This window comes from Pseudorasbora parva, chromosome 5, assembly GCF_024679245.1.
Source record: "Pseudorasbora parva isolate DD20220531a chromosome 5, ASM2467924v1, whole genome shotgun sequence".
NCBI classification, from domain to species: Eukaryota; Metazoa; Chordata; class Actinopteri; order Cypriniformes; family Gobionidae; genus Pseudorasbora; species Pseudorasbora parva.
In genome coordinates this window covers 47,493,089-47,518,074 of record NC_090176.1, presented here as the reverse complement: position 1 = coordinate 47,518,074, position 24,986 = coordinate 47,493,089, and the positions used below count along the sequence as shown (strand labels likewise).

Below are 24,986 nucleotides of genomic sequence, written 5' to 3'. Positions count from 1 at the left end.
GTGATGTTGTTCTCGCTGCAGCCTCCAGCTCCAGGTCAGCCTCCTTCACCTCAACTGCTGCACTGCGCGACTGTGCTGGACACAGTGGTGAAAGTAGTCCCTGGTCTGCTGCAGGCCGGATTTCTAATGGCCAAAGTCCGATTTCAGTCAGGTGTGTGCATGTCTGATTGAGACTTTCTGATAAATCTGAATTTTTTTTTCTCAAGCTGAAATTAAACAAATGATGGTAACACTTTAGTATGGGAAACACATATTCACTATTAACTAAGACTTCTGCCTCAATAAACTCCTAATTTACTGCTTATTAATAGTTAGTAAGGCAGTTTTTGTAGCTTTTAAGTTTAGGTATTGGGTATGATTAAGGGATGTAGAATACGGTCATGCAGAATAAGGCATTAATATGTGCTTTATAAGAAATAATAAACAGCCAATATCCTAGTGAAATGCATGATAATAAGCTACTAGTTAATAGTTAATAACTGAACCTTAAAATAAAGTGTTACCCAAATGACATTTGCTGGATTGATCTAATTGGGTGTATCTCTCAAGCTTTTCACTTCCAGGCAGTTATTTTGTTATCATTGAGATACTGTTTTTTATATATAAATATATATTATATTTTATTGTATTAGTTTTATTTTTGTATCGTCTGTTTTCCTTAAATTTTTAGCTTAAATTTTAGTAATTTAGTGTTTTTTTTAAATATGTGTATATAGTTTTTATTATTTTTTATTTAATTGTAGTTCTTTTAAATTAAATGAAAATTAGAATAATATTTATTAAAACAAAAATACACTTTTAATGTCATTGTGAAATTGTTATTTCATGACAAGTAAGCAAATAATTTCCTCCAAAAGTATTTTAAATTTTGGCATTTTAAAGGATTTTAAGTATTTTAATTATCACAAATAAAAGAAAAAATAATATTCTCATTACTCTAATGGAAGAAAAAAATGTATACACAAATCGCAAAGTGTTTAATACATAATTTGTCTTGTTAATTTAAATAGAATAATAATTGTTATAGTAATTTTGGGAAGTAAAAAACAGAATTCAAATCTGCTGTTAAGCAGCTCTATAGTAAACTATAGTAAACAGTGATTATTCAGTTGAAATCAGTTTAGTGTCGATTCATTTCGGATCAATAACTGTGTAAAGTACGTCAATTATGAAATGAGTGCAGAAGCCTGTAATGTCATCATCCAACTAAATTAAATTGTTGTCCTCCTGCAGGAGACATGGAGGCGGCCCACAGCAGCCTGCAGCACTGTTTGGATCAGAACCCGGCTCATGCTGATGCCCATCTCCTCATGGCTCAGATCCATCTCATGCAGGGCAACTTCAAGCTCTCCTCCCAATCTCTGGAGCTCTGCCTCAGCCACAACTTTGAGGTGACACATCACCACTGCCAGTCATATTGGGCTCTCTTAGTCCAGTCAATCCTGTTGAAATCTATTATTCGATTTGATGTTACTGAATGCGTGGTTTATTTGTGCTCAGATCCGCGAGCATCCTCTGTATCACTTGATAAAGGCTCAGGCTCAGAGGAAGATGGGGCAGCTTCAGGAGGCCATTCAGACGCTGCAGATGGCCATGAGTCTGTGCGCTGTGAAGAGAACAGGCTCTTCAGCCAAAAGACAGAGTAAGAGAGTTGAGCTCAGCTCGGCTGACTGCGTATCTGTGTTCCTGGAACTAGCTGAGGCTCTGTGGCTCAATGGAGAACAGGTTAGTGGACAACTTTACAACTTGTAAAATAGTGTCCTAAGTACATCTGCTCTAAATTATGCATGGTTTATGCATGTATAATATATTGCTAGTACCTTGTTTTTGGGATTAAAAGTAGTTTTGACTTCCAGCACGAGGCAGCTAAAGTGATGCAAGATGCCATAAATGAGTTTACGGGCACTTCAGAGGAGCTACGAGTCACTATCGCCAACGCAGACCTCGCGCTAATGCGAGGAGATACTGAGCTGGCACTGAGCATGCTCAGAAATATCACACCAGAGCAGCCGTACTATGTACAGGCCAAAGAAAAAATGGCAGACATCTACCTGAACCATAGGAAAGAGAAACGGCTGTACGTGAGCTGCTATAGGTATTGCCTGTTTATTTGTCAAATGTATTTCTCATATTCATGACATGTATTATAGCTTACAGAATGTTTTTCTCAGCGTACACAGTTCAACCAAAAATTATTCAGACACCAGATATCATTTTGTACTAGTGAGTGAAGTATAGTGAAACTATAGTTAATTTATGTAAGTGAGGATAGCAAAATAAAGTAAACTCTGACATCTTACCCAAACATTCATATGGTGGACTACCAGTAAAATTGATAAAAATTTGGGACCAAAATTATTCAAACACTTTGACCTGAGCATGTTTTAAGTGTTTTTTCTTGTATTACTAATGTGACCTTTTACACCACAGACTGAACCGAAGGAAGCATTGCTTGGTCATTGGTTGACCTAAATTGGTATTATCTAATTGTGCGCTTAAATTTACCAGCTGACAGCTGATTGGTTGATTGTAATCCATTACATCCCTTTCTATCAAAGTTATCTGACATTATCAAGGTGAATTTGTTCTGACAGAGTTTTACTCTGAGGGTTAAACGTGGCCTGCAGCTCTTGAATGTTATTCACATGCGTTGACAGTTTTTAACAACAAGCTTGTATACACCTCTCCAAACAATCATCAAACACTCATATACATACAGGCTGTTCTTATTACTGTTGCACTGCATATTAACATATCCGTCTCATCAGAGATTTGGTGGAGAAATTGCCGAGCCCTCATACCTTCCTGTTACTCGGTGATGCCTATATAAACATTCAGGAGGTGGGAGATTCTCCTTGTTTATTCATTTGTTTACATTTGTGTTTGAATGTTACATTTCGAGAAGATCTTTGTTTAGAAGCTCAAATATGTATTATTTTTTTTAATAAGATATCTTCCTCTATCACCCCACAAATATTTACTAGACAGTGTAAACAGTGAATCCTTATCTAATGAACGGAAATTCCAGAATATTTTTTTTATGTTTTTTCCCCCACTTTTATCAACAAATACTATAAATATATATATATATAGTAGTTTTGCATAATTGTATTTATTTATTTTGCATACCAAAATGAGAATGGTAGGAAAATGTATTTCATTATCATGAAAATATGTAAGAAAATTAATAGAATAAGTATCAAATACTTTTAAAAGGAATGTGTTACAATATTGTTACTCTCTAAAAAAGTAACTAATCGTATAACTTAGTTACCTTTTATGGAAAGCTTTACGTTACTTTTGTTTCTCAACTTGGCTCAGCTTGCTTGGTTTGTTTTTGTAATACCAAAAAAAAAGTTCTATTTTTGGCAAATATAAAGGCCCTTTCACACCAAAAGTAAAAGGAATAAGCCTAAAGTGAAAATGCAAAATCATGTTTGTATGGTTAATAAAGTGAGATTAAATACTTAAAAGTAATGTTATAATATTTTATTATTGCAGGTTTACATAATATTCTGGGTTTGATTTACAGTTTTTATTTTGGGCTGTTAAAAACAGGCTGTTTTTGTAGATGTTTTGAGATGAGTAAATGCATGCTCACATTTGTTCTAGAACTACAATAACCATCATGTTTCCACAGCGCACACAACGCCTCTGCACTTACTCCTCATTTAGGAGAGCTGTCAGTCCAAAAATAGGAAAACAAAGTAACTTGTGTTACTTATTTAAAAACAAATGGAAAAGTAATCCTTTACTTAACTAGCTAACTGAAAAAAGTAATCTGATTACATACAGTAACTTATGTTATTTGTAATGCATTACCCCCAACAATGATGAATATTATATTAAAATTAAATGCAGTTTTTTTTAAACACACTTTCAGATAGGAATATATATATAATTTTTTTTTTTCTTTTTTTTTTCTGATTTCATTGATGTATATGTCTGAAAATAATGTTCTCTGATGATAGCCAGAGCTGGCCATTGAAGTATATGAACAGGCCTTAAAGAAAAACCCTAAAGATGGAGCTGTGGCCAGTAAGATTGGGAAAGCACTTGTCAAGACCCACAACTATGTAAAGGTAAGTGAAGTTTTCAAAATTAAAGTTCGTTACAAAATAAAAATAGCAAAAAAAGCTCTTATTTGGAAGGAATTTTCACGAAAAGTGAAACTAGCTTCTTTGATTAAAAAATTATAAGAATTATAAATCCAGTTTCACCATATAATAGGGGCTGCACAGACTAGTCGACTTTAATGCTCTGCCATGATGCTTTAACCTTGATATCGACTAATCGCTGATCATGGCCTATAGAGGACGCAACAGCATAAACTGTTTCCAACTTTTAAAATGACAAATAAATGCATACTCTGAGAGCGCTCCTCAAGATATGATTAACTATACCCTCTTGATACTCAATTCATCTGGTGTATCCACATTTTAAACAGCTTATTATATATGTAAGTTGATCGCCATTATAAACTAATGCACTGCTGCATTGTAACACGCACACAGATACGCACTGTCAACACTGTTCTGTGATTTATCAATAAAAAAGCTTTAAGTTCTAGCTTGTATTTCTTAGCAACTATACCCAACGGCTTCACTGTAACTAAAGAGGCACTGCCAGGTAGAATTAACTCACACGCAATCACTCTCTCATTAATGCATTCATATTAATATAATCTTTACTGTGCTACTTGATCTGTATACGAGCAGAAATCAGAAAAATATAACGACCCAAAGACAAAAGAACTAATGAAAATAAGCTGTTATGTAAGAGCAATAGTCTTTTTTGCAGCGCTGTCATATGCCGTAGCTGGGCACAAGGCAACCCGCGCTCAGGCTCGGCTCGAGGGTCAGGCTTATTTGTTCATTAATGGCGTCACCAGCGACTAGTCGACTTCAACTCAACTTTAATCACATAAATGCCGACTTTAAAAATTCTAGAGTCTTTCAACCTCTACCATATATATTTTCCCTTCCCAGGCGATGAACTATTATGAGGCTGCGCTGAAGAGCGGGCAGCAGAGTTTCCTGCGCTATGACCTGGCCGACCTGCTCATGAAGCTCAGGCAGTATGAACGCTGTGAAAAAATCCTGCAAGAGGCTCTCACACATGACCCCGGTGAGAAATATCTCAGAAATAATGTTCTTGTAAAACGGCAACATCTCAGTTCAGGCACCCTGGAAAAGAGATTAAACTCAAAAAGTGCTGTTTACAAAAGATGACTAGAGATTAGATTTTGTCAGTCATCAAACACAGATGTCTGATCAGGTATTAAATGTGCTGAAACAATAAAAATTAATATTGCATGTGCTGGGTATTTATACTAGTATTATTTTTTTACTATGTTTACTGTATTTCTCAAATGCTTAATGATTTGTTTGAGGGACTAAGGACCAAGCTTGTCAGAGAAGTCCTTTGGGAAAACGTGTTTTTGTTAAAAATCAGTTTTTGTGTAGTGCACAATGCGATTGGTCTTTTTCACCTGTGATCAATGGCGTTTTCTGTCTTTATTTTTCAGTGAATGAGCTGCCGCTACTCACCGAAGATTGTCGTTATCTTGTGCTCCTCGCCAAGGTTCAGAGCAAAGTCAATAAAAATGACGAAGCGTTACTGTCCTTACAGAGAGTGAGTTTTGAATGACTTGTTATTGTGCATTAAAATTATTAAAAATCAGTTTTGATAATTGAAATAAAACTGAAATAAAATATGCATTTTAGATGAAAAACTGCAAGATATTTTGCCTTTTAATAAATAAACAAGTTTGAACTGAAGTACTAAAGTTACTAAAACAAGAACTGAAATAAAATATAACTATATAAAAAAGGAACTAATAAATATGACAAATCACACCACAAAATAACTAAAATTTAAACAAATTAAAGGGTTAGTTCACCCAAAAATGAAATCTCTGTCATTACTTGCCCCCATGTCGTTCGACACCCATAGGACCTCCGTTCATCTTCAGAACACAAATGAAGATATTAGTGTTGAAATCCGATGGCTCAGAAAGGCCTCCATTGACACCAATGTCATTTCCTCTCTCAAGGCCTATAAAGGCACTAAAGACGTCGTTACAAAGCCCATCTCACTACAGCGGCTCTACAATCATTTTATTAAGACACAAGAAGAGTTTTTGTGCACAAAAAAAACTAAATAATGACTTATATAGTGATGGGCCGATTTCAAAACAAAGCTTCGAACTGTTATGAATCAGTTATGAAACCGTATCATGAATCAATACGCTGATTTTCATTTTTGGGTGAACTAACCCATTAAAATATTAATAAATATTAAATATAGAATATTATATTACATTTTATAAAAGCTAATTTTATATATATATATATATATATATATATATATATATATATATATATATATATATATATATATATAATATATAATATAATAATGCATAAATAATACTAAAATAACACTGCTCTGAAAGCTTTCAACAGCTCACATTAAACCCAAAAGCCTAATCACATTCAGAACACTCCTCTTAAATTAACCAAATTATGTTTCACATACTTTTTAAATATGTAACTCTTAGAATTTAAAAAAAAAGGGTTTCTTTAATGTCATGCCCTAATTGATTGACTGGTTGTGAAACTGTGCTTCCTCCTCAGGCGAGAGATGTGCAGGCGAAGGTACTGAAGCGCGTTCAGCTGGAGCAGCCCGACTCGGTGCCCGCGCAGAAGCAGCTCGCCGCAGAGATCTGCGCAGAAATCGCCAAACACTGCAGCAGCCAGCGCGGCTACGAACGAGCCGTCAAGTTTTACAAAGAGGCGCTTGTGTACTGTGAAAGTGACAGCAAGGTCAGTGTGGCCCGGATCAGTGAGTCCAGTGTGTTCCTCTGCAGCTGGATCGGCCCGGCCGAGCCTGGAGCCGTCTGTCAGTGTTTGTGTGTGTGTGTGCGTGCGTGCGTGTGTGTGTGCGTGTGTGTGTGTGTGTGTGTGTGTGTGTGTGTGTGTGCGCGCTCTATGTGAACCTGGCACAGGCCTACATTTGCACTGCAAACCATCGCCAATCAATCAATGTGTGTGTGTGCCTATTTTTGTGAAAAATCAGGACACAAATGTGTATAATGACATGGGTATGACATAGGTATTACAAGGAGAGGGTGAAATATGAGGACATTACCCATGTCCCAATTTTTTCAAAAGGCGTATAAATCATACAGGATGAGATTTTTGGAGAAAGTAAATATGCAGAATGTTTCCTGTGATGGGTAGGTGTGGAATGTTCCCCACATTTCACAAAAACTGTGTGTGTGTGTGTGTGTGTGTGTGTGTGTGTGTGTGTGTGTGTGTGTGTGTGTGTGTGTGTGTGTGTGTGTGTGTGTGTGTGTGTGTGTGTGTGTGTGTGTGTGTGTGTGTGTGTGTGTGTGTGTGTGTGTGTGTGTGTGTGTGTGTTGGGACATGTTTTTCTATCCTCCTGGTGGGCAAATTCAACCTCAGTTCACACAGACTCATGGGGTCTTGTGTCACTGTGGGGACCTAAATGGAGGTCCCCATGAGTACAAAAGCTTATAAATCATACAGGATGAGTTCTTTTGAAAATGTAAACATGCAGAACGTTTTGTGTGATGGGTAGGTTTAGGGGTAGGGTTAGTGTAAGGGGTCTAGTATAAAATCCATTACGTCTGTGGAGTCAGCCAGACAGGTGTATGTGTGTGTTTTAATGTTTGTGCATTACATAGCTATATATATATATATATATATATATATATATAGCTATATATATATATATATATATATATATATATATATATATATATATATATATATATATATATATATATATATATATATATATATATATATATATATATATATATATATATATATATATATATATATATATATATATATATATATATATTTATATTGTTGGATAACTCTTAGTTCTGTAACTAACCAACTCTTAGTTGGACAAAATTTTGTTCTGTAAATCTAACTCAGTAAATCGAATTCAGTTTTGTTTTAATCCACTAGATTAACACAAAAGCATGTCATATAATATTTATTTATTTACCATTGTATTACTTGTATTATGGGTAGTTATGACTTTAAATAAAAAATAATAATAATATTTATTTATAAATTATATTTAATATTTTTTTATTATTTCTTTTTTATTTATTTTCTATTTCTTTTGTTGGATAATTCAATGCTCCTACCCCTAATTACATTTAATAAAGTTCTGTTTTAATCAACTAGAATTACTAGATCAACACAAAAATTATGTCAAATAATATTATTTCTTTATTTACTATATTAGTATTTATATTATTGGTAGTTATGAATTTAAATTGTAAATATTTTGCATTATTTATTGCTTTTAATCACACCAGCACAATTTATATTTGTCTACAAAACCAATTTTTACAATCAAAAGGTTTTTGAGGTCATAAGTTCAGTCAAATGTGTCTGGTAATGTGTAATTGGTAGCACACTGTTATACGGTTAATGGATAAAGGACTGACCTAGACTTCTTCCCACAATGCCTCAAGGACATCTGCCTTGCACTGTATATGGTTTTGCAGGCTTTTTGTTTTTACTTTAATGTGCAATTTCATAAATTGAACATGATCATCTTTTTTCCTTAATGCATGCATTACTGCATAAAAAAATGCAAAACATTATTTTGAAATGTAGAATATAATGAATCTTTTCAAATGCAGTACATGTTTCAGTGTCCCTCTTGAACGGCTGTGAAAGTAAACGTGTGTGTTTGTGTGTTTAATCAGGTGATGCTGGAGTTGGCTCAGCTGTATCTTACTCTGGATGATGTCGAGGCCTGTCAACAGCAGTGCAGTGCCATTCTGAAGAACGATCCGGTCAACGAGTCCGCCACACTGGTCAGTTTCCCTAAGCAGATAGCCCTCTCTCATAACCTCACAACTATGGCAGGGCTTGACGCTTAAACTAGTGTTATTTTGGCACAACTGAGATACTATTAGAGTTTTTATTAATATTTTGAAATCAATTTAATTTTTATATTTTCTGTTTTAATTGGAGTTGAAAGAAATTTAGTTTTTTGAAAAAAAAAAAAAGTAATAGTTGTTTTTACAAATGTGTGTATAGATTTTAATGAATGTTTATTTCAGTTTTAGTTTGGTACCTCTGGTTAATTTAAACTAAACAATTTTTTATTTTTTTTTATTTTAATTTTTTTATATTTCATTATTTTATCAGTTAACATTTATTAATTTCAAGTAATGAACATTTTTGAATGGTTTTAGTTTTTGTTAACTATAATAACACTGATACTAGTACAATCTATTAATAATGTGTCAAATAATGTTCTTCGTCTTTCCTTCTTGTGATGGGGCATCTCAGACAGAACCTACAATAGTTTACTGTAAATTAAGTAGAAATTTAATTTAATTACGTTTGTTTAACCAAATAATAACCGGGGTGGAAAATGGTGACACTGCATGACTTTTATAAACAAGCCCGAAAGACAAAGGACTCTTATTTTGAACTGTTAATGCTTTATTGCTGCAGGATGCTAATTCAAATTCAGATGATTCAACAGTATATACTACATATTACTGTATTAAGCACCGTAAAGTGAACATTGTCATAAATGATCAGCATTAGTTCATAAGCATTCCCTTGTTATAAATGTGTGGAGATCTATACTGATGTTTAAATAAATAACATTTGAAGTAAGCCTCTAAATATGCCACAAGTTAAAACTTCAGTACTTATTTGAACTTTCTTCAAATAAGTTGTTGTTATGTTCATTTCTAATATTCTCCCACAGCTCTTTTATCATTTTTAATCTTGTTATAGCTTTGGTAGGCGGGCATTTGGTGATAGTCTCTTGTCCGTGTTGGTTGTTAGATGATGGCAGACCTTATGTTCCGGAAGCAGGACTATGAACAGGCTGTATTTCACTTCCAGCAGCTCTTGGAGAAGAAACCAGGTGTGTCATTCATCTCCTGAGTTTTCAAACGACTACGGCCCTCAGCTTTATATGAGCTTTATAGCCCTCACTCATATGGACCACAGAAGAATCCAAAGCAACCAGGAAGCTCTAATGAACTCATTTGATCTCTTCCTCAGACAACTACCCAACGCTGTCCCGCCTCATTGATCTGCTGCGCAGAGCCGGAAAACTGGAGGAGGTTCCAAGATTCCTCGAGATGGCAGAGAAACACTCATCAAGGGCCAAGTTTGAGCCTGGATACAACTACTGCAAAGGGCTCTACCTTTGGTAAGATTACAAAAAAAGACATAAAAGGCTACGCTTTATGATGACGGTAATTCCAAACTGGGGTTCACAAAGGGGTTCATGAGTTGACGAAAAGCTAACAAATTAAATCACAAAATTGTAAAATTAAAATAAATTAATAATAATAAAAAACAGGTTTTGTTTACCTGCATGTCATGTGACCATCAAATGACATCAGCGAACCATTAGCCTAGAAATCTAGACGCACCCTAGCGGCAGCAAATTTAATCTGCCCGCAAGTGTCGTCTAGCAACTCTCAATACCCTTCTGAGCTGTATTCCCCTAACTCTTGCCGGGCCAATCACATTGTGTATAGAGTCGGTGGGCGGGGCCATAATGACGACGGCCGAGTTGCGTTTGTGTGCTTCTAGTAAACACAGAAACTGGCGAACGGCGGTCTTTCGAATCCGCTTTGACCGCGACTCTGGAAGACTTGGAGTTAAGCTTTTCTCTGAGAAAAGAACAAAGAGCGGCACTGAAGTCATTCTTAAAAAGGGAAGATGTGTTCGGGGTTTAGCCGACCGGATACGGCGAATGTTTAATCTGTCAACAAGCTCTGCTTCACCTTCATTGCTCTGGTTGGTTGTAGCGCTATCCTATCGCGTGCAGAGGGAGTTTGAAAGACAACCGTTTATCCGCCCCTCGGATTGAGCTGTCAATGGTGAGTTTCCAGACCAAACATCTTGATGTGGGTCTGGCTTGTCAGGCTAGCGAACCATGAATGTTTTGTGAAATTATTTAAAAATGACCTTAAAAATGGGGTAAGTAAATATTTTGACAAAGGGATCAGTCTCATATAGTTTAAAAGTTTGTGTATAATATTTATGAAGATTTATTGACAAAAAAAATGCAATATAATATACATGACTATGTTTTCAGTGGTGTATAAAGACCTTACACAATGATCTGTTATGTTTTTATCACCTTAGAATGAGCCGTTTCTATCTACATACACCACGGGTCCCCTTACAGTGAAGTCGCCATTTTGCACAGCCATGTTTTTACAGTAGCCCTAAACGGACAAACTGCTCTACTGAGCACTAGCTACTCTCTGCTGTCTCAGACGATGATATCTTTGTCCTGTGTCGGCCACCGTAGTTTCTTTATGTGCTCCATAGGGAGGGGTGAGCGTTGGGTGCTTGCAATTCACAACCTCACCTCTAAATGCCGTTAAAATATACACAGCGTACATTTAATTCAGAAAATATGCATGAACTCTTTTGCTGTGTTGAAAACCCTGTAACAAGGTGGGGGAAAATACAAACATTTTCCAAAAGAAATTGGGAAGTAGTCATACCTTGTGTGAGCAAAGTTAGTAAGTTTTAGTCTAATGCGATAAGATTAACTAACATTTCCGGGAAAAAGAAAAGACCCGAACACAGCATAAGGGTTAAATGAATCAAAATGTACATTTTGTAACATTTATAATGTTAGAAAACATTTCTATTTCAAATAAATGCTATTCTTTTGAACTTTCTGTTCTAAAAGCATCCTGAATAAATGTATCCATGGTTTCCACAGAAATATATGGTTTAATAATAATCATAAATGTTTATTGAGCAACAAATCCTCATATTAGAATGATTTCTAAAGGATTGTGTGACACTGAAGACTGGAGTAATGATAGCATATAGAGAAATCTAGGCACTCAAAGCGCTTTTCATAGAAGGGGGAATCTTATATTTGAGAAAAAAGAAATTGATAGAATAAAGAAAAAAGTTATTTTAAATTGTAAATCTGTTTCACAATATTACTGACAAAAACATTTGGGAATTATCTCTGGAGTTCTGGAGTTTCATTTATGACAACTTTAGCTTTTGCTTGCTGAATTAAATACTGTAAAAATGTTCTTTATCCATTAGTGCTCCTCAAGCCAATTGTCCTGGTCACATTTCACTCTAAAGTAGAGGTGAATTCAGGATGATTGAGACACTTTCTTTCCAGTCGTCTCAATGGAAAAATGTGTCCTAATCAACCTGGATTCACCCTAATTATTTTTTGTCACCCTAAATCTAATTGATCTTTTGCTTCTCAAAGGTACACCGGGGAACCGAACGATGGGTTGCGTCACTTTAACAAAGCCCGGAAGGACAACGACTGGGGCCAGAATGCAGTGTACAACATGATTGAGATTTGTCTAAACCCCGACAATGAGACCATAGGAGGAGAGGTGTTTGAGAACCTGGACGGAGACATAGGGTGGGTCCAAAATGTATTGAGCCATGTGAGAGATGCATTTTTTATATATAAAGATTGCCTGAATTGGTATGATTTTAATTTGTATTAATCCTTAGTTCACAATGAAGTCCACTTTAAAACCAAAGTTTTTATATGCAAACTCATTAGCTTGTAAAAGTGGGCTTAGATCTCACTTTGGTCTGTTTAATTTATGACTGGATCTCAACTTGCAGATAATAAAAAAATCAACCCCTAGCAACCGCTTTAAAGTCTGTGGGAAATCTGCGGACTTGGCAACAGTGACTCAGAATCTGTTTACACTATTAACATTTGTTAATCACAAGTTGTCAGTGCTAAATGCAGGTAAATGAGTCCGTCAAACTAAATTTTTTAGGCAGCATATACATATGCCTATATTTTGACCTCATTGCATTTGCATTGATGGCACTAATCTGTCTCAGTGTGTTCCTGAAAGCAGGGAAAATCCTACTGTAAATCCTTCATTGCACTTAAACCAGGGTTGAAAGCTTTGCCAATTATATAGAAAAGAGTATTGACACACCGATCTCAAATCTAACATGCAGTTACACAGATCAGTTAAAGTGTAACTTCAACAATGTTTAACACACTCTTTATTGTTACAATGTAGGTAGTATATATACAGTAAATTAATAAAGCGTACTCTTTCCCTGTGTTACCTGGACTGAAAAATTCTCATTTATTTGTCAGCAAAAGTCATCGGATGACACAAAACATTTTTGACGGCACCAGGGATTTTGTGAAAACTACTGATTTGCCTAATTTGTGTATGTCTGCCCTTGGACAGTCAGATCAACAGAGTGTTATTAACAGAACAGTTACTTTAGTAGTAGGTTTATGTCTGAAAATTGTATCATACTTTGTCTTTGTCAGCATTATGGTAAAAATGGAGCACTATGGCAACAGACAGCAACTCCTTTAGTTTATCATTTGGCCTAAAACCAGGGACGTTTATAGGATTTTCATTTTAGGGGCGCTCAGCCCCCAGTGAGGGTACGCCTGTAGAAAAAATGGTAACACTATTTAGTTTAGGGTCCAAATTGCGCTATTAACTAATAGCTTACAAACATGCCTACCCAGAAGATATTGGCTGTTTATTATTACTTATAAAGCAAATATTAACACCTTACTGCATGGCCATACTGTACATGCATTAATCATACCCAATAATGTAGGCAGGTTTATAGATCCCAAATGTTAGGGTGGTTCGGGGGAATGCTCCCCTGAGAAAAATTTTATTTCTATGATCTACATATGTGCATTTTAAGATATTCTGAAGGCCAACAAATTATATAACAATAGCTTGAAAACCATGTCACTGGGCAGTAGATTATTTGTCTTTCTTATGTCCACATCTCTCTTTTTCTCTGTTTTTATCTTGCCCTGTTGCATCCCCTCATGCTGAGCTTAGACTGATATAGTTTTTCACGTTTTTGTCAGTAAATAAAGTAAACATGGTTTACATATTAACATACTGATATTTATATGTTTCATGAATAATTTTCTTAGAGACGTTAATTTACTGTTTATTAAAATTTTAAGTTTATTAAATTCACAAAAAGAACACATTCATTATTAATGCCCAATACAGGCTGAAAAAAGTTTTTTTTATTTACTGAATGTTACAAATAGAATTATATTAATTTACAATATACACATTCATTATTAATCTTATGCCTAATCTGATGAAAATGGCTTTGTTAATATTTCTTGTTCGTTAAGGCCTACATGAATCACATAGGCATATTTCCAGTAAAAAAAATGGCGAAATTAGACAGAAGTTTAATTTTTTCTTTTGTTTAATATTTCTGAATTAACATGTCAAACATGAATGTTTAGTTTAGCTGCTTACATTTATCTTACTTGACGTCGTTGCGCTGCTAAAATTCGCACTCAGCCTCAAATCAAATCCTGATTTGATTGGTTTTATCAAATATTTTGACATTGACGAGCGGTGACAGACCAATGACGCTCAGATTTACACACACACACACACACACACACACACACCTCTGCTTCTGACATGCACTGCGCTCCGCTGCGGATTGGAGTGACAGACTAAAAAACGTGACGAAGCCGAAGCCTCCCGCCAGTTTCATATGTTTTAAAGGTTAGTCACATATTTTTTAGGGGGGCTGAGGCATAAGTTGCCCCCCTAAAAAGGGCCTAGCGACGCCCATGTCTAAAACACTGTGTTCGTAGCAGAGCATGTAACAAACAGCTCAATATTCTGCTCTGCTCAGTCACTCACGGCCCACGTGAACGCTCCAGTCATGTACTCATGTACTTTGTGTCTTTCTGTTTCTAATAAATTTCTTGAATAAATTGTCTCAATTACATTAGGCCTATATACAGTTATGATACCTGTGGCTTTAAAGCAATATATTGTATAAAATAGTATAAATAAACATGACTTGACTGGATAGTGCAGAGCTTGTGAAAACATATACACATCGCTATGATCAGATGCTTTCTTTACTGCTGTTTTCTGTTAAGTTATTAAACAATATTTTATATAAGATCCTTTGTGTTTTATACAATGTTTTATATTTATATAAAATTATATAAATCTAGGCATACATTTTCCTTGATTGGTTTTATTATAAGTTATAAAAAAATAATTTACGTTTGTTGCGTTTTACCATGAAACGAGAGTTCTGTGTCTTTATCGAACAAACACATTAATGAAGGGCTATTTATACCCCCCCCCCCCCACACACACACACACACACACATGTCGTGTTTCCATGTTTTATGGGGACTTTCCATAGTTGTAATGGATTTCATACTGTACAAACTGTACATCCTATCCCCCTACACTGCCCCTGCCCCTAAACCTACCCATCACAGGAAACATTCTGCATTTTTACTTTCTCAAAAAATCTCCTTCTGTGTGATTTATAAGATGTTTTCCTCATGGGGACCTAAAAATGTCCCCACAAGGATAAGGATTTCGGATATTGCCATCTTTGTGGGGACATTTTGTCCCCATAACGTAGGGATTACCAGGCCACACACACACACACACACACACACACACACACACACACACACACACACATACATACACAAGCAAAGTAATGTGCATCAGCTAAACTGCCCGTCGGGCAGGGCAATGATACATTTGGTAGCTCAAAACTTTTGCGAGACTATGTGATTTCTTTGCACTCTTTAGCTGCTGCCTACAACACAACACACTGGATCCTTTCCTGGAGACTGAAATAACTCAATCCCGATCATTTACTCCCGATCATATATTCTTATGCCTGGGAATAATACAAGTCAACACTATTACACTATTATGACTAAAAGTTTGCTAAGAGTATGTCCTTCTTAAGCAAGGTGGTATTTGGCTCTGGTCGAGCCTTTTCAATAATAGCAGACTGGGTGTGGCCTTGGACGGCAACAGTGCATTATGGGTTTTCTACCTGTTTGTCCAAAAGGAAAGACAACAGCATTTCTATATGTCTAGTAAGGTAACACTGATTTCATTTTATTTTTTATTTGTATTTTTTCGCCTTTCTACAGCATAGACAGCCAAGTTTTATTGAAAGACCATTTGCCAGCAGCAGGGAATTACCCCTTTAAAACAGCTGCTTAAATAAAACAACAATGAGCATTCCACTCGAAACGTCCACAAACGGCACAGGAGATGCATTTGAGATGCATGTTCCTGCCAAGTGAAAATGGTCTCACCTGAGACGGATCTGATACAAACCATGTGTGAAAACACCTTCACTTCACCAGTATCCCCTTGGTGCCGTTTTTATTCTGCATAAGCTGTTATTGAGTTTAATTTAATCTTACTAATGATGCATTTCATTTGTTTGAGTTCAGAAACTCTACAGAGAAGCAGGAGTCCGAGCAGCTGGCCGTGAGAACAGCGGAGAAGCTCTTAAAAGAGCTGAAGCCACAAACCCCAGCAGGACACGTACAGCTGCGCATCCTGGAGAACTACTGCTATCTGGCCACCAAGCAGAAAGCCAACGTGGAAAGAGCTCTCAACGTCTTCATTGAGATCGCAAACAGTGAGGTGTGTGGGCATTACATGACGGATCTGTGTGTGCATGTGTTGAATACACATACACGCCCACACATGCACACCCCTTTTGTATATGCATGAATCATACCTTCAAAGCAACTTTTATTTAGCAAGGAAGCATACAAATTGACCAAAAGTCACAGTAAATATTTATAATGTTACAAAATATTTGAAATGCCGTTGTTTTAAAATTTCTGTTCATTAAAGAATCCTGATATAAAATGGGTCACAATTTTGCCACAGAAATATTAAACAGTTTTCGACATTGAGAAAGTTAAGAAATATTTCTTGAGCATCAAAATCATCATGTTAGAATGATTTCTGAAGGATAATGTGACACTAAAGACTGGAGTAATGATAATGAAAATTCAGCTTTGATCTCAAAAATAAACTACATTTTAAAATATAGAAAACTGTTATTTTGAATTGCAATACTAGTTCACAATGTTACTGTTTTTCTCTATTTTTAATCAAATAAATGCAGACTTGGTTAGCATAAGACACGGCAAGTCTTTAAAAATGTGTGTTTATCAGTAGAGTTTTTACTCCTGTTTAAGACTAAACATCCACGCTATTTGCTCTCTGTTTTCTAATGATAAATGGTTTTCTGTAGTAATCAATATTATGCCCAAATGTTGTTGATGAAGTTTACCTTGTATTGAACTTAAAGTCCTGGTTTCACAGACAGGGTTCTGATTAAGCCAGGATTAAAACCTTAGTTCAATTAGGACATTTAAGTAGCTTTTATAAACACGCCTTAGAAAAAAAAGACATAACTGGTGTGCATCTTGAGACAAAACAATGGCATTGACAGATTTTAAGATATATCAGTGCAAGTTGCTTTCAGTTAAAACAGCTCAAACGTGCATTTTAGACCAGAACCAGAGGAAAGAGTTAGGGGTCTTTCAACTTCACACAGAAGAAATTTCCATTCCACTGAGATGCTCTTAAAAAAGGTTTTTTTTAAAATAATTTATTTTAAGTAAACATGCTAGATGTACGTCTTTAACCATTGTGCTCACGTCTTTTGCAGCATCTCAAACATGACACGGCATACTAAAGACACATTGCTCAAGTTCAAGAGCTTGCAGGGGTTTTTTTATTCCCTTCTTGCATTTTTCAATGCAAAAACTTGTTCTGTGGGAATATTTATAGCCACAGATGTTAGGTGTATCCTCTTCTTTCTTGTTTCACAGCGTCATTCACTCAACTAGCCCAGAAAATCTGTTTGTTCTGTGCAGAAAGATCATGTTCCTGCACTGCTGGCCATGGCCACTGCCTACATGATCCTGAAGCAAACCCCTCGAGCCCGGAATCAGCTCAAACGCATTGCCAAGATGAGCTGGAACATCATTGATGCGGATGAGTTTGAAAAGAGCTGGCTACTCCTGGCCGATATCTACATCCAGTCGGGAAAATACGATATGGCTGGAGAGCTACTGAAGAGGTGCCTACGCCACAACAAGGTGCCGAAATATTTTATCACAGTTATGGTATATATCAAAAACAAATTGTGGAAATTCAACTAAAAAATTATAAAAGATTAGAACATTTAAATATGTGGTAAAAAATGTTTATCTTTTAGTGCTGTGAAGCGATTAATCACATCCAAAATAAAGGTTTGTGTTGTTTACATAATATATGTGTTATACATATATATTATGTATATATATTATGTCTATATAAATACACACACATACATGTATGTATTTAAGATTAATATATATATATATATATATATATATACATACACACACAGCATATACATGCAAATATTTCTTAAATATATTCATGTATGTGTGTGTATTCAAATATATATAATAATTATACACAGTACACACACACATATAATATGTAAACACATATTTTGGATGTGATTTAATTATTTCACAGCCCTACTCTTTTTAAATGATCCAGTGAAATAAATCTTTTCACTGCAAAAAATTATTTTCCTCAGAATTTTTGTCTTGTTTACCAGTATAAATATCTGAACATTCTTAAATCAAGATACATTTACTTAAGAAGCTTAGTGACGTGATCTTTTATGAAAAATTGTATTTAAAAAATGACGTGAGTTTTTGCCTATAATGGGAAAAAATTGCCAATAGGGTAAAAAAAAAAAAACTTTTTTCCTTTGAATTAAGTTACATTTTTTCTTAACCCACTTTGAGATATATATTTTTTCTTTTTTGAGAATGAACTCACTTAATTTTGATACATTTTTCGGTGTTGTTTTTTTGTGTGCTCAAGTGTGCTGAACCCCTGTCCACGGGAACTTGCTTGCAAACTCTTCATTTGACATAACAGAATATCCAAAATAATAAATGACACTAATGTCAATAACTGACTGATGTCTGAACCTGTTTTACAACAGTCCTGCTGCAAGGCATATGAGTACATGGGTTACATTATGGAGAAGGAGCAGTCGTTCAGAGATGCTGCCATGAATTATGAATTGGCCTGGAAGTACAGCAATCAAACCAACCCCACTATCGGTAAGATTAAAGCCCCTCAGATGCTCTTGTGTGTGTGTGTATGTATGTGTGTGTGTGTGTGTGTGTGTGTGAGTGTGTGTGTGTATGCATCCTTGACATCAGCCTCCTGTTTGTTTACCAGGCTACAAGCTTGCCTTCAATTACCTGAAGGCCAAAAGACATGTGGATGCTATAGATGTGTGTCATAAAGTGAGTACACAATTTTAATTTCTAAAGGAAATGCTGTACTGAGACCCGGAGTTTAAAGACATGTTTGCTGTGACTCTAATAGTGTAATATTGTGCATCATATCAGAGTATGTTTAGAGCTTTTAAAATGCCTATGGATAAAGTGAATGAGAAGCATTTACAAAAACTAAGGCTGCTGCAAATGTGGACAGTCGCTTTTATGATTCATATGCAAATGTAATAAAACCTGTTGTATGTTCTTTCTTTCTTGTGTTTGTCTGAATGTCTCACACCCTCAGGTATTGGACGCACATCCCAACTATCCACGGATTAGAAAGGACATCTTAGACAAAGCAAGAGTAGCTTTAAGATCATGACCTGTGTGCTGTGCTCAACCCTGATTTCATCTATAATTTCATATGCTTGCACTTTTATAAGAAATGTTTTGATATGAATACATCCAGTGTTAATTTAGCATTAAAAACAAACATTGATAATGTTGCAATATTTTCCATTATGTACACTGAAATAAACATTTCAAAACACTAATGTCAGGCTACAGCTGCCACTTTCTGAATGTGTTGCCAAAACGTGCAGTTACAACAGATTATATCGCACAGAGTGCTGTTTCCCACAATGCAATGTGCTTGACCTTGCATTTCCAATGTGTCTCTTTTTGACTCTTTATTTAATCAGACTGGCAAACGTTACATTTTTGCATAAAATGTAATCAAAAATGCAACTATTGTTATTTCCAAGATGATAATTGCATACCATTAAACAGTGAGGTTATGTGAAAACAATATTTCATACTACTGTTCGGCAGTGTTATAGCATACTGCTTACCTCACACTGCACAGTTTGTTGTATAATGTCTACTTATGTTTGAAAGCAGTATGCAATATGCAAACGATCAACACTTAAAGCTACACTGTGTAACATTTTTTTGTTTATTCTTAGCTAAAAATACTTAGTTCTTTCAAAAATATATGTGCTCATTAATGTATATTTACTCCTTTCAAGTAATAAAGTATTCTGTTGAGTTTATAATATACCATTGAAAATACATACGGGTGAGGGGTTCAAATGCCGGGTGCGATGTTGCCCCTCCATCTTGGAAGTACATTAGCCAAAGAGGGACATACCCATAAATTCAAGCTTCGCCTTTCGCATTTTAACACTCAATGTTAAACATGGACGAGGTCGAACTGGAAGCCATGTTAATCTTGGACTAAATCGGCCACCGTAGGAGTTAAAACAAAATCGGAATTGAGAGGAACAGAAACTATTATTCACTTCATGGTCATATACCTTTTCACCACTAGATGGGGGAAAATATCACGCAGTGTAGCTTTAAATGTGTACTATGTAGTATTTTTGCAGTAAAATATCCAAAAACCACTAGGCCAGTGTTATATATTTTGTTCAGTTGAGTACTTACAATACCCCAAATGTTTCCAGCTATTTGTAAATTGTGAGAAAATTGCTATTTTAACCAAGGACCGGGACGTTTCAGCATAGCGTTTGAGGGAGTCGCCTGTCAATCGCGTCATATCTGCGCTACCCTCGGTTTCGGGTTTTATTTGGCGGTTTACTCTTAGCAGTGTGAACAAGTGAATGCACGGAGTAATGTCATAACATCATTTTCAACACACTTAAATGTATCTAATATGATAAACAGAGCTGCATTACCTCATAATCATCTGGAAGAGCGGATCAGTGCAGGTGCCCGGCGACTGTGTTCTGTCCCGTCATAATAAAAGTCCTGGTGTTCGTGAGGCGGGTATTTGTTTAAAAATCGCTCCAGTAGTCGTGCTCAGCTCCACAACACTCGGCCCTGCTCTGCTTTACACTACAGTAACGTTAATAACCGCATCCATGAACATGATTTCTGCCCGAGTCCTATTTTCCACCGGCTGTGAGGTGAAGACCACAAGTCCCAAGATACTGCGCTCAAACTTTGCGTCATCAAACTACTCTTTTGTTTTGAATAGGCGCCCTCTAGCGGACGGAAAGTTGCATAGTGCACCTTTAAATAAAGGGACGATTTATGGCTTTGTATTTGAATGCACAAAGGAGTCAGTAATTCTCCCACTTCAAGTGCTCTGCCCTCAAGCCCAAAAAGGACGTGACCCTAAATCTGGGTGGTTTGTAGTGCTTGAACTCAGGGCAGAATTGAAACAGTTGAATTTTCTGTTCAAGATAAACAACTCTTAACCATCTGATGCTGGTGTTTACAAAAAAAAAACATGTAGTGTGATGTTACACTCAAACCTACGTGGGTGACCTTTGCCTTTTGGTATTATATCAGGGGCGTTAACTCTGAGGAAGCAAGGGAGGCAGTGCCTCCTCCAAAAATAACTTGTATTACAAAAATAAAATATAAAATGTGACACTTGTTTTTGTAAAGTAACTGTCCCAACAGTGACACCCACAAGTGAAGTTACAGAGGCAGTCTGTGCCTCTCCTGCCTCCCCTGAGCCCATTGACTTTTAACAGAGCCTCTAAAGTGTGTGCTGGGTTTGGTGGGGGGTAATAGAGAATGAATGGGGGGAGGTCACGTGAGAGGAGGCAATGCCTCCATCCTGATATGATTTGATATGATGGGTTATGATTGGTTCATGCAATAAATACTGCCTCTTGTTTTCATGCACGTTCGCAAATCGGTCTGAATGTATTAAATAATGTCTTAATGGGAGACTTGGAAATCACTGCTTAATGTCACGTCAAAATCGAATTTAAAATGGCCTGAAAACATGATGAATGCGTTTTGTTTAGTGAGCAATCAGCTTGGTGAAATGAAATGCACATCTTTGTGTCTGTGATCAGTGATAAGCTTGATGACTGATGAAAATAAGCTGTCTATTAAAAAAATAGCTGAACATCAGTTCAGAAATAAAATGTATTACTTCAATTGTTACTGCAGTTAGTTGTATTTAAAAAATTTAAAAAGGCTTAAAAACACTTGATAAGATTTATACTTGGTTTTAATAAAAAGAATATTAATTACATTTAGTTAATTTATACAAAATAGTAATGTATTTGGTTTCAACATTAAGTAGGACATGAATTTACACTTGAATAATATAAAAAGGTGTATCCTATTGTCAGGGCCGGCGCTAGCTCAAATGCCGCTCTAGGCAGAGCACGATCGTGCCGCCCCCCACCTCACACTCACAATTAGGTATCCTTAAGATGCATGTACATACAAATTAATATGTTCTTTATCTATAAAATGACACTAAAATAAAAACGTGCAGGCATGTTTTCAGATTTTATTTTTCATTCTGCAACGTGAAAAAAGTACACAGTGCTACAGCTGCATATCATTTCTGTTTTATAATAGACAGTGTACAGAATAAAACTAGAGCCCTGCACGGGCCTCAAATCTAGGCTTATCAAAATTCTCTGCCCGAGTCCGACTGGAGGCCGGTTTTTTTTTTTTTTTTTTTTTTTTTACATTGTTGCAGCCATTAAAATAGTTCTGTTTTGTTTTTAATGTCAAAGTAGATATATTTCGTTTCGTTTCTTTATTAAGTTAATTTAGAAAAATGTTTAGAGCATTTTTTTGTTTGTTAAATTAAAGTTTTATTTTTTTTAAGTGACGACCAAGCGGCCAGCGCCCGACAGTGAGTTAACCGCATATTTAATCGATTTAGTCTCTCAAATCAACTCTTGGCTTGTCTTGCCTATAATAAAATCCATAGATATAAAACACTTCAAGCATCACAATGTTAGTTAATTTCGCCAACTATTACCACCACAGTTAAAGGCATTTTGACGAGCTGAGGCAGGCTGATTATGCTCGCGGCTCTCGCAAACGGAGCTAAACAAATAAAAAAAAAAAAAGAACATGCAGGTTGTCTTATAGCCTACCTTACACCTACGCAAAATGAATATAAATCCGATCTTCAATTCCCGTGGTATGCTCATTTAACGGAGTTTACAGCAACGAAAACATAAGATTAGATGCATTTTATTCAGCAGCTCATTTCAAATTCAAAGACCACATAAGAGAGAGCGCGACCTAAGCGCACGATAATTTAGTCATTTCGCAATCAGATAAATACCTGTTATAAATAACGAATGAAGGAACCAGTTGTGAAAAGGCCATAACGCCGGGGACACACTGCAAGCGTGTCGTGAGCATCTCGGCTGCGTGGCGTGTCCGTTTTTATTTCGGCTCCCATGTTAACCGGTTAGAGCTTGCATACTGCCTACGTCGGTCCGAGCCGCGCGGAAAATACGTGCATGCTTCAAATAGAAGATAGGCCTACGCCTATTTTCACGCGACACGCGAGCGTGTTGGAAGCGTTTCCAGGCGAAATATAATAGGAAAAGATGTGTATATGCCATTTTGACACGAATACACATTAATAAAAATGACATTTTCATGTTTGAAAGTCTGTACATAAATGCAGATATAGGCCGAATTGTAATAATAAAAAACAATATAATTATCGATTTTGAAATATTAAACCAGTCAATACAGAACGAAATATTCTGTAGCCTTTTGCCGTCAATACCATGGATATGGTATGGGCCGGCTATACTGCCGGCGTTGTCTTTGCTGTATCAATCGGCAATATATTTATATTTAACATGAAGTATAGAGCTTCCCTGTACATTAATATCAGCAGACGCCCCACGGATGACACGCAACATAAACGCCACAAGAAACGCGCGCTGCTGCTGCTGGCGCGGACTCTGAACTTATGCTCTGAACACTGTGCGAGCCATATCTTGACAGTCGCGTTAGCTATTATGGTCTCCTGTTGTTTCTACCAGCAGAACATCTCTAAACATATGCAATATGCAAACAAATATTTAGCTCATTGGAGGTTTCGATTTTTTTCTTGACTGATACACACAAACACACATTCACATAATCATAATCTGAGCTCACAGTGACGGGGAGAGTGAGAAGCACTCTCAATGCTATAAAAACATTGGGGAAAATCAACACAATCTCATGGTCATGCGTATAAATACTAAGAGTGTAAAATCTTTTTTGCGTGCATATGATACACTTTATGCGTAAGTATAATACGCCATAACCCTAATAATACGGTTCATATAATACGCCATAAAGTGCGTATCATATGCACGCGAAAAACCACGTAGCCTACCATATGCATGCCAAAACTCATTTTGACGTATACATTCCACGAGATTGAAAACTATTTATAGGCTATGCATTTTCGTGAGATCGGGCTCAGAAAAATTTATTCCATCCCTTTTTCATAGATGAATTTAAGCGCATCCAGTGGTTTAGATCCAGCAACCAGGCGTCTACCCAAAGCAGTCAGCTCTTCAAACTATTTATGCCTATCAACATCCCGTGAGTCTCCATGAGTCAGGGCCTTTTCCAGTCTTAAGCAATCCTGAAGAACTATTGTAGGCTATTCTCCTTTTCTTTGAGAGATGTGATGTCATATAAAAACCCAAATACGCGCCCATGGTCTCGAAGCAGCGAAAAGCGCTCTTCCACGGAACGGATGGCACAGTCGAGCGTATTTTGCACGCATATACTAATCGATGCCGCTCTAAGTGAGGTGGGGGCACGGCCGGGCGGAAATTTTTATTTTTAAATTTATACTAATGGAGTGGGAAAAAATGTTGTTGATATAAGTGCCATAATTGTAACCTACCTAATGTAAAACTAACAAATACATATTTTTTTTAATTCTCTCTCTCGCTTACACAGTTACACTCTCTCTCTCTCTCTTGCCGCCCTGGCTGAGCCGCCGCCCTAGGCGGCTGCCTAGTTCGCCTATAGGCACGCGCCGGCCCTGCCTATTGTATAACGTG

The 24,986-nt window shown here is 36.3% G+C and overlaps 1 protein-coding gene across 1 annotated transcript in view; it reads left to right on the top strand.

The window, feature by feature from the left end:
* ttc21b (tetratricopeptide repeat domain 21B) overlaps positions 1-19,724 on the top strand; it is a 39,450-nt gene extending 19,726 nt beyond the window's left edge. The window contains exons 12-29 of the mRNA XM_067444564.1: positions 22-151; positions 1,234-1,391; positions 1,501-1,725; positions 1,857-2,095; positions 2,769-2,841; positions 3,972-4,082; positions 4,989-5,127; positions 5,528-5,634; positions 6,639-6,827; positions 8,762-8,872; positions 9,864-9,945; positions 10,086-10,236; positions 12,292-12,453; positions 16,309-16,504; positions 17,755-17,979; positions 18,888-19,008; positions 19,130-19,197; positions 19,475-19,724. Coding sequence (XP_067300665.1) covers positions 22-151; positions 1,234-1,391; positions 1,501-1,725; positions 1,857-2,095; positions 2,769-2,841; positions 3,972-4,082; positions 4,989-5,127; positions 5,528-5,634; positions 6,639-6,827; positions 8,762-8,872; positions 9,864-9,945; positions 10,086-10,236; positions 12,292-12,453; positions 16,309-16,504; positions 17,755-17,979; positions 18,888-19,008; positions 19,130-19,197; positions 19,475-19,552 — 2,565 coding nt within the window. The 3' untranslated portion in view covers positions 19,553-19,724. The remainder of the gene's footprint in view (positions 1-21; positions 152-1,233; positions 1,392-1,500; positions 1,726-1,856; positions 2,096-2,768; positions 2,842-3,971; positions 4,083-4,988; positions 5,128-5,527; positions 5,635-6,638; positions 6,828-8,761; positions 8,873-9,863; positions 9,946-10,085; positions 10,237-12,291; positions 12,454-16,308; positions 16,505-17,754; positions 17,980-18,887; positions 19,009-19,129; positions 19,198-19,474) is intronic.
* The last annotated feature ends 5,262 nt before the right edge of the window (positions 19,725-24,986 follow it).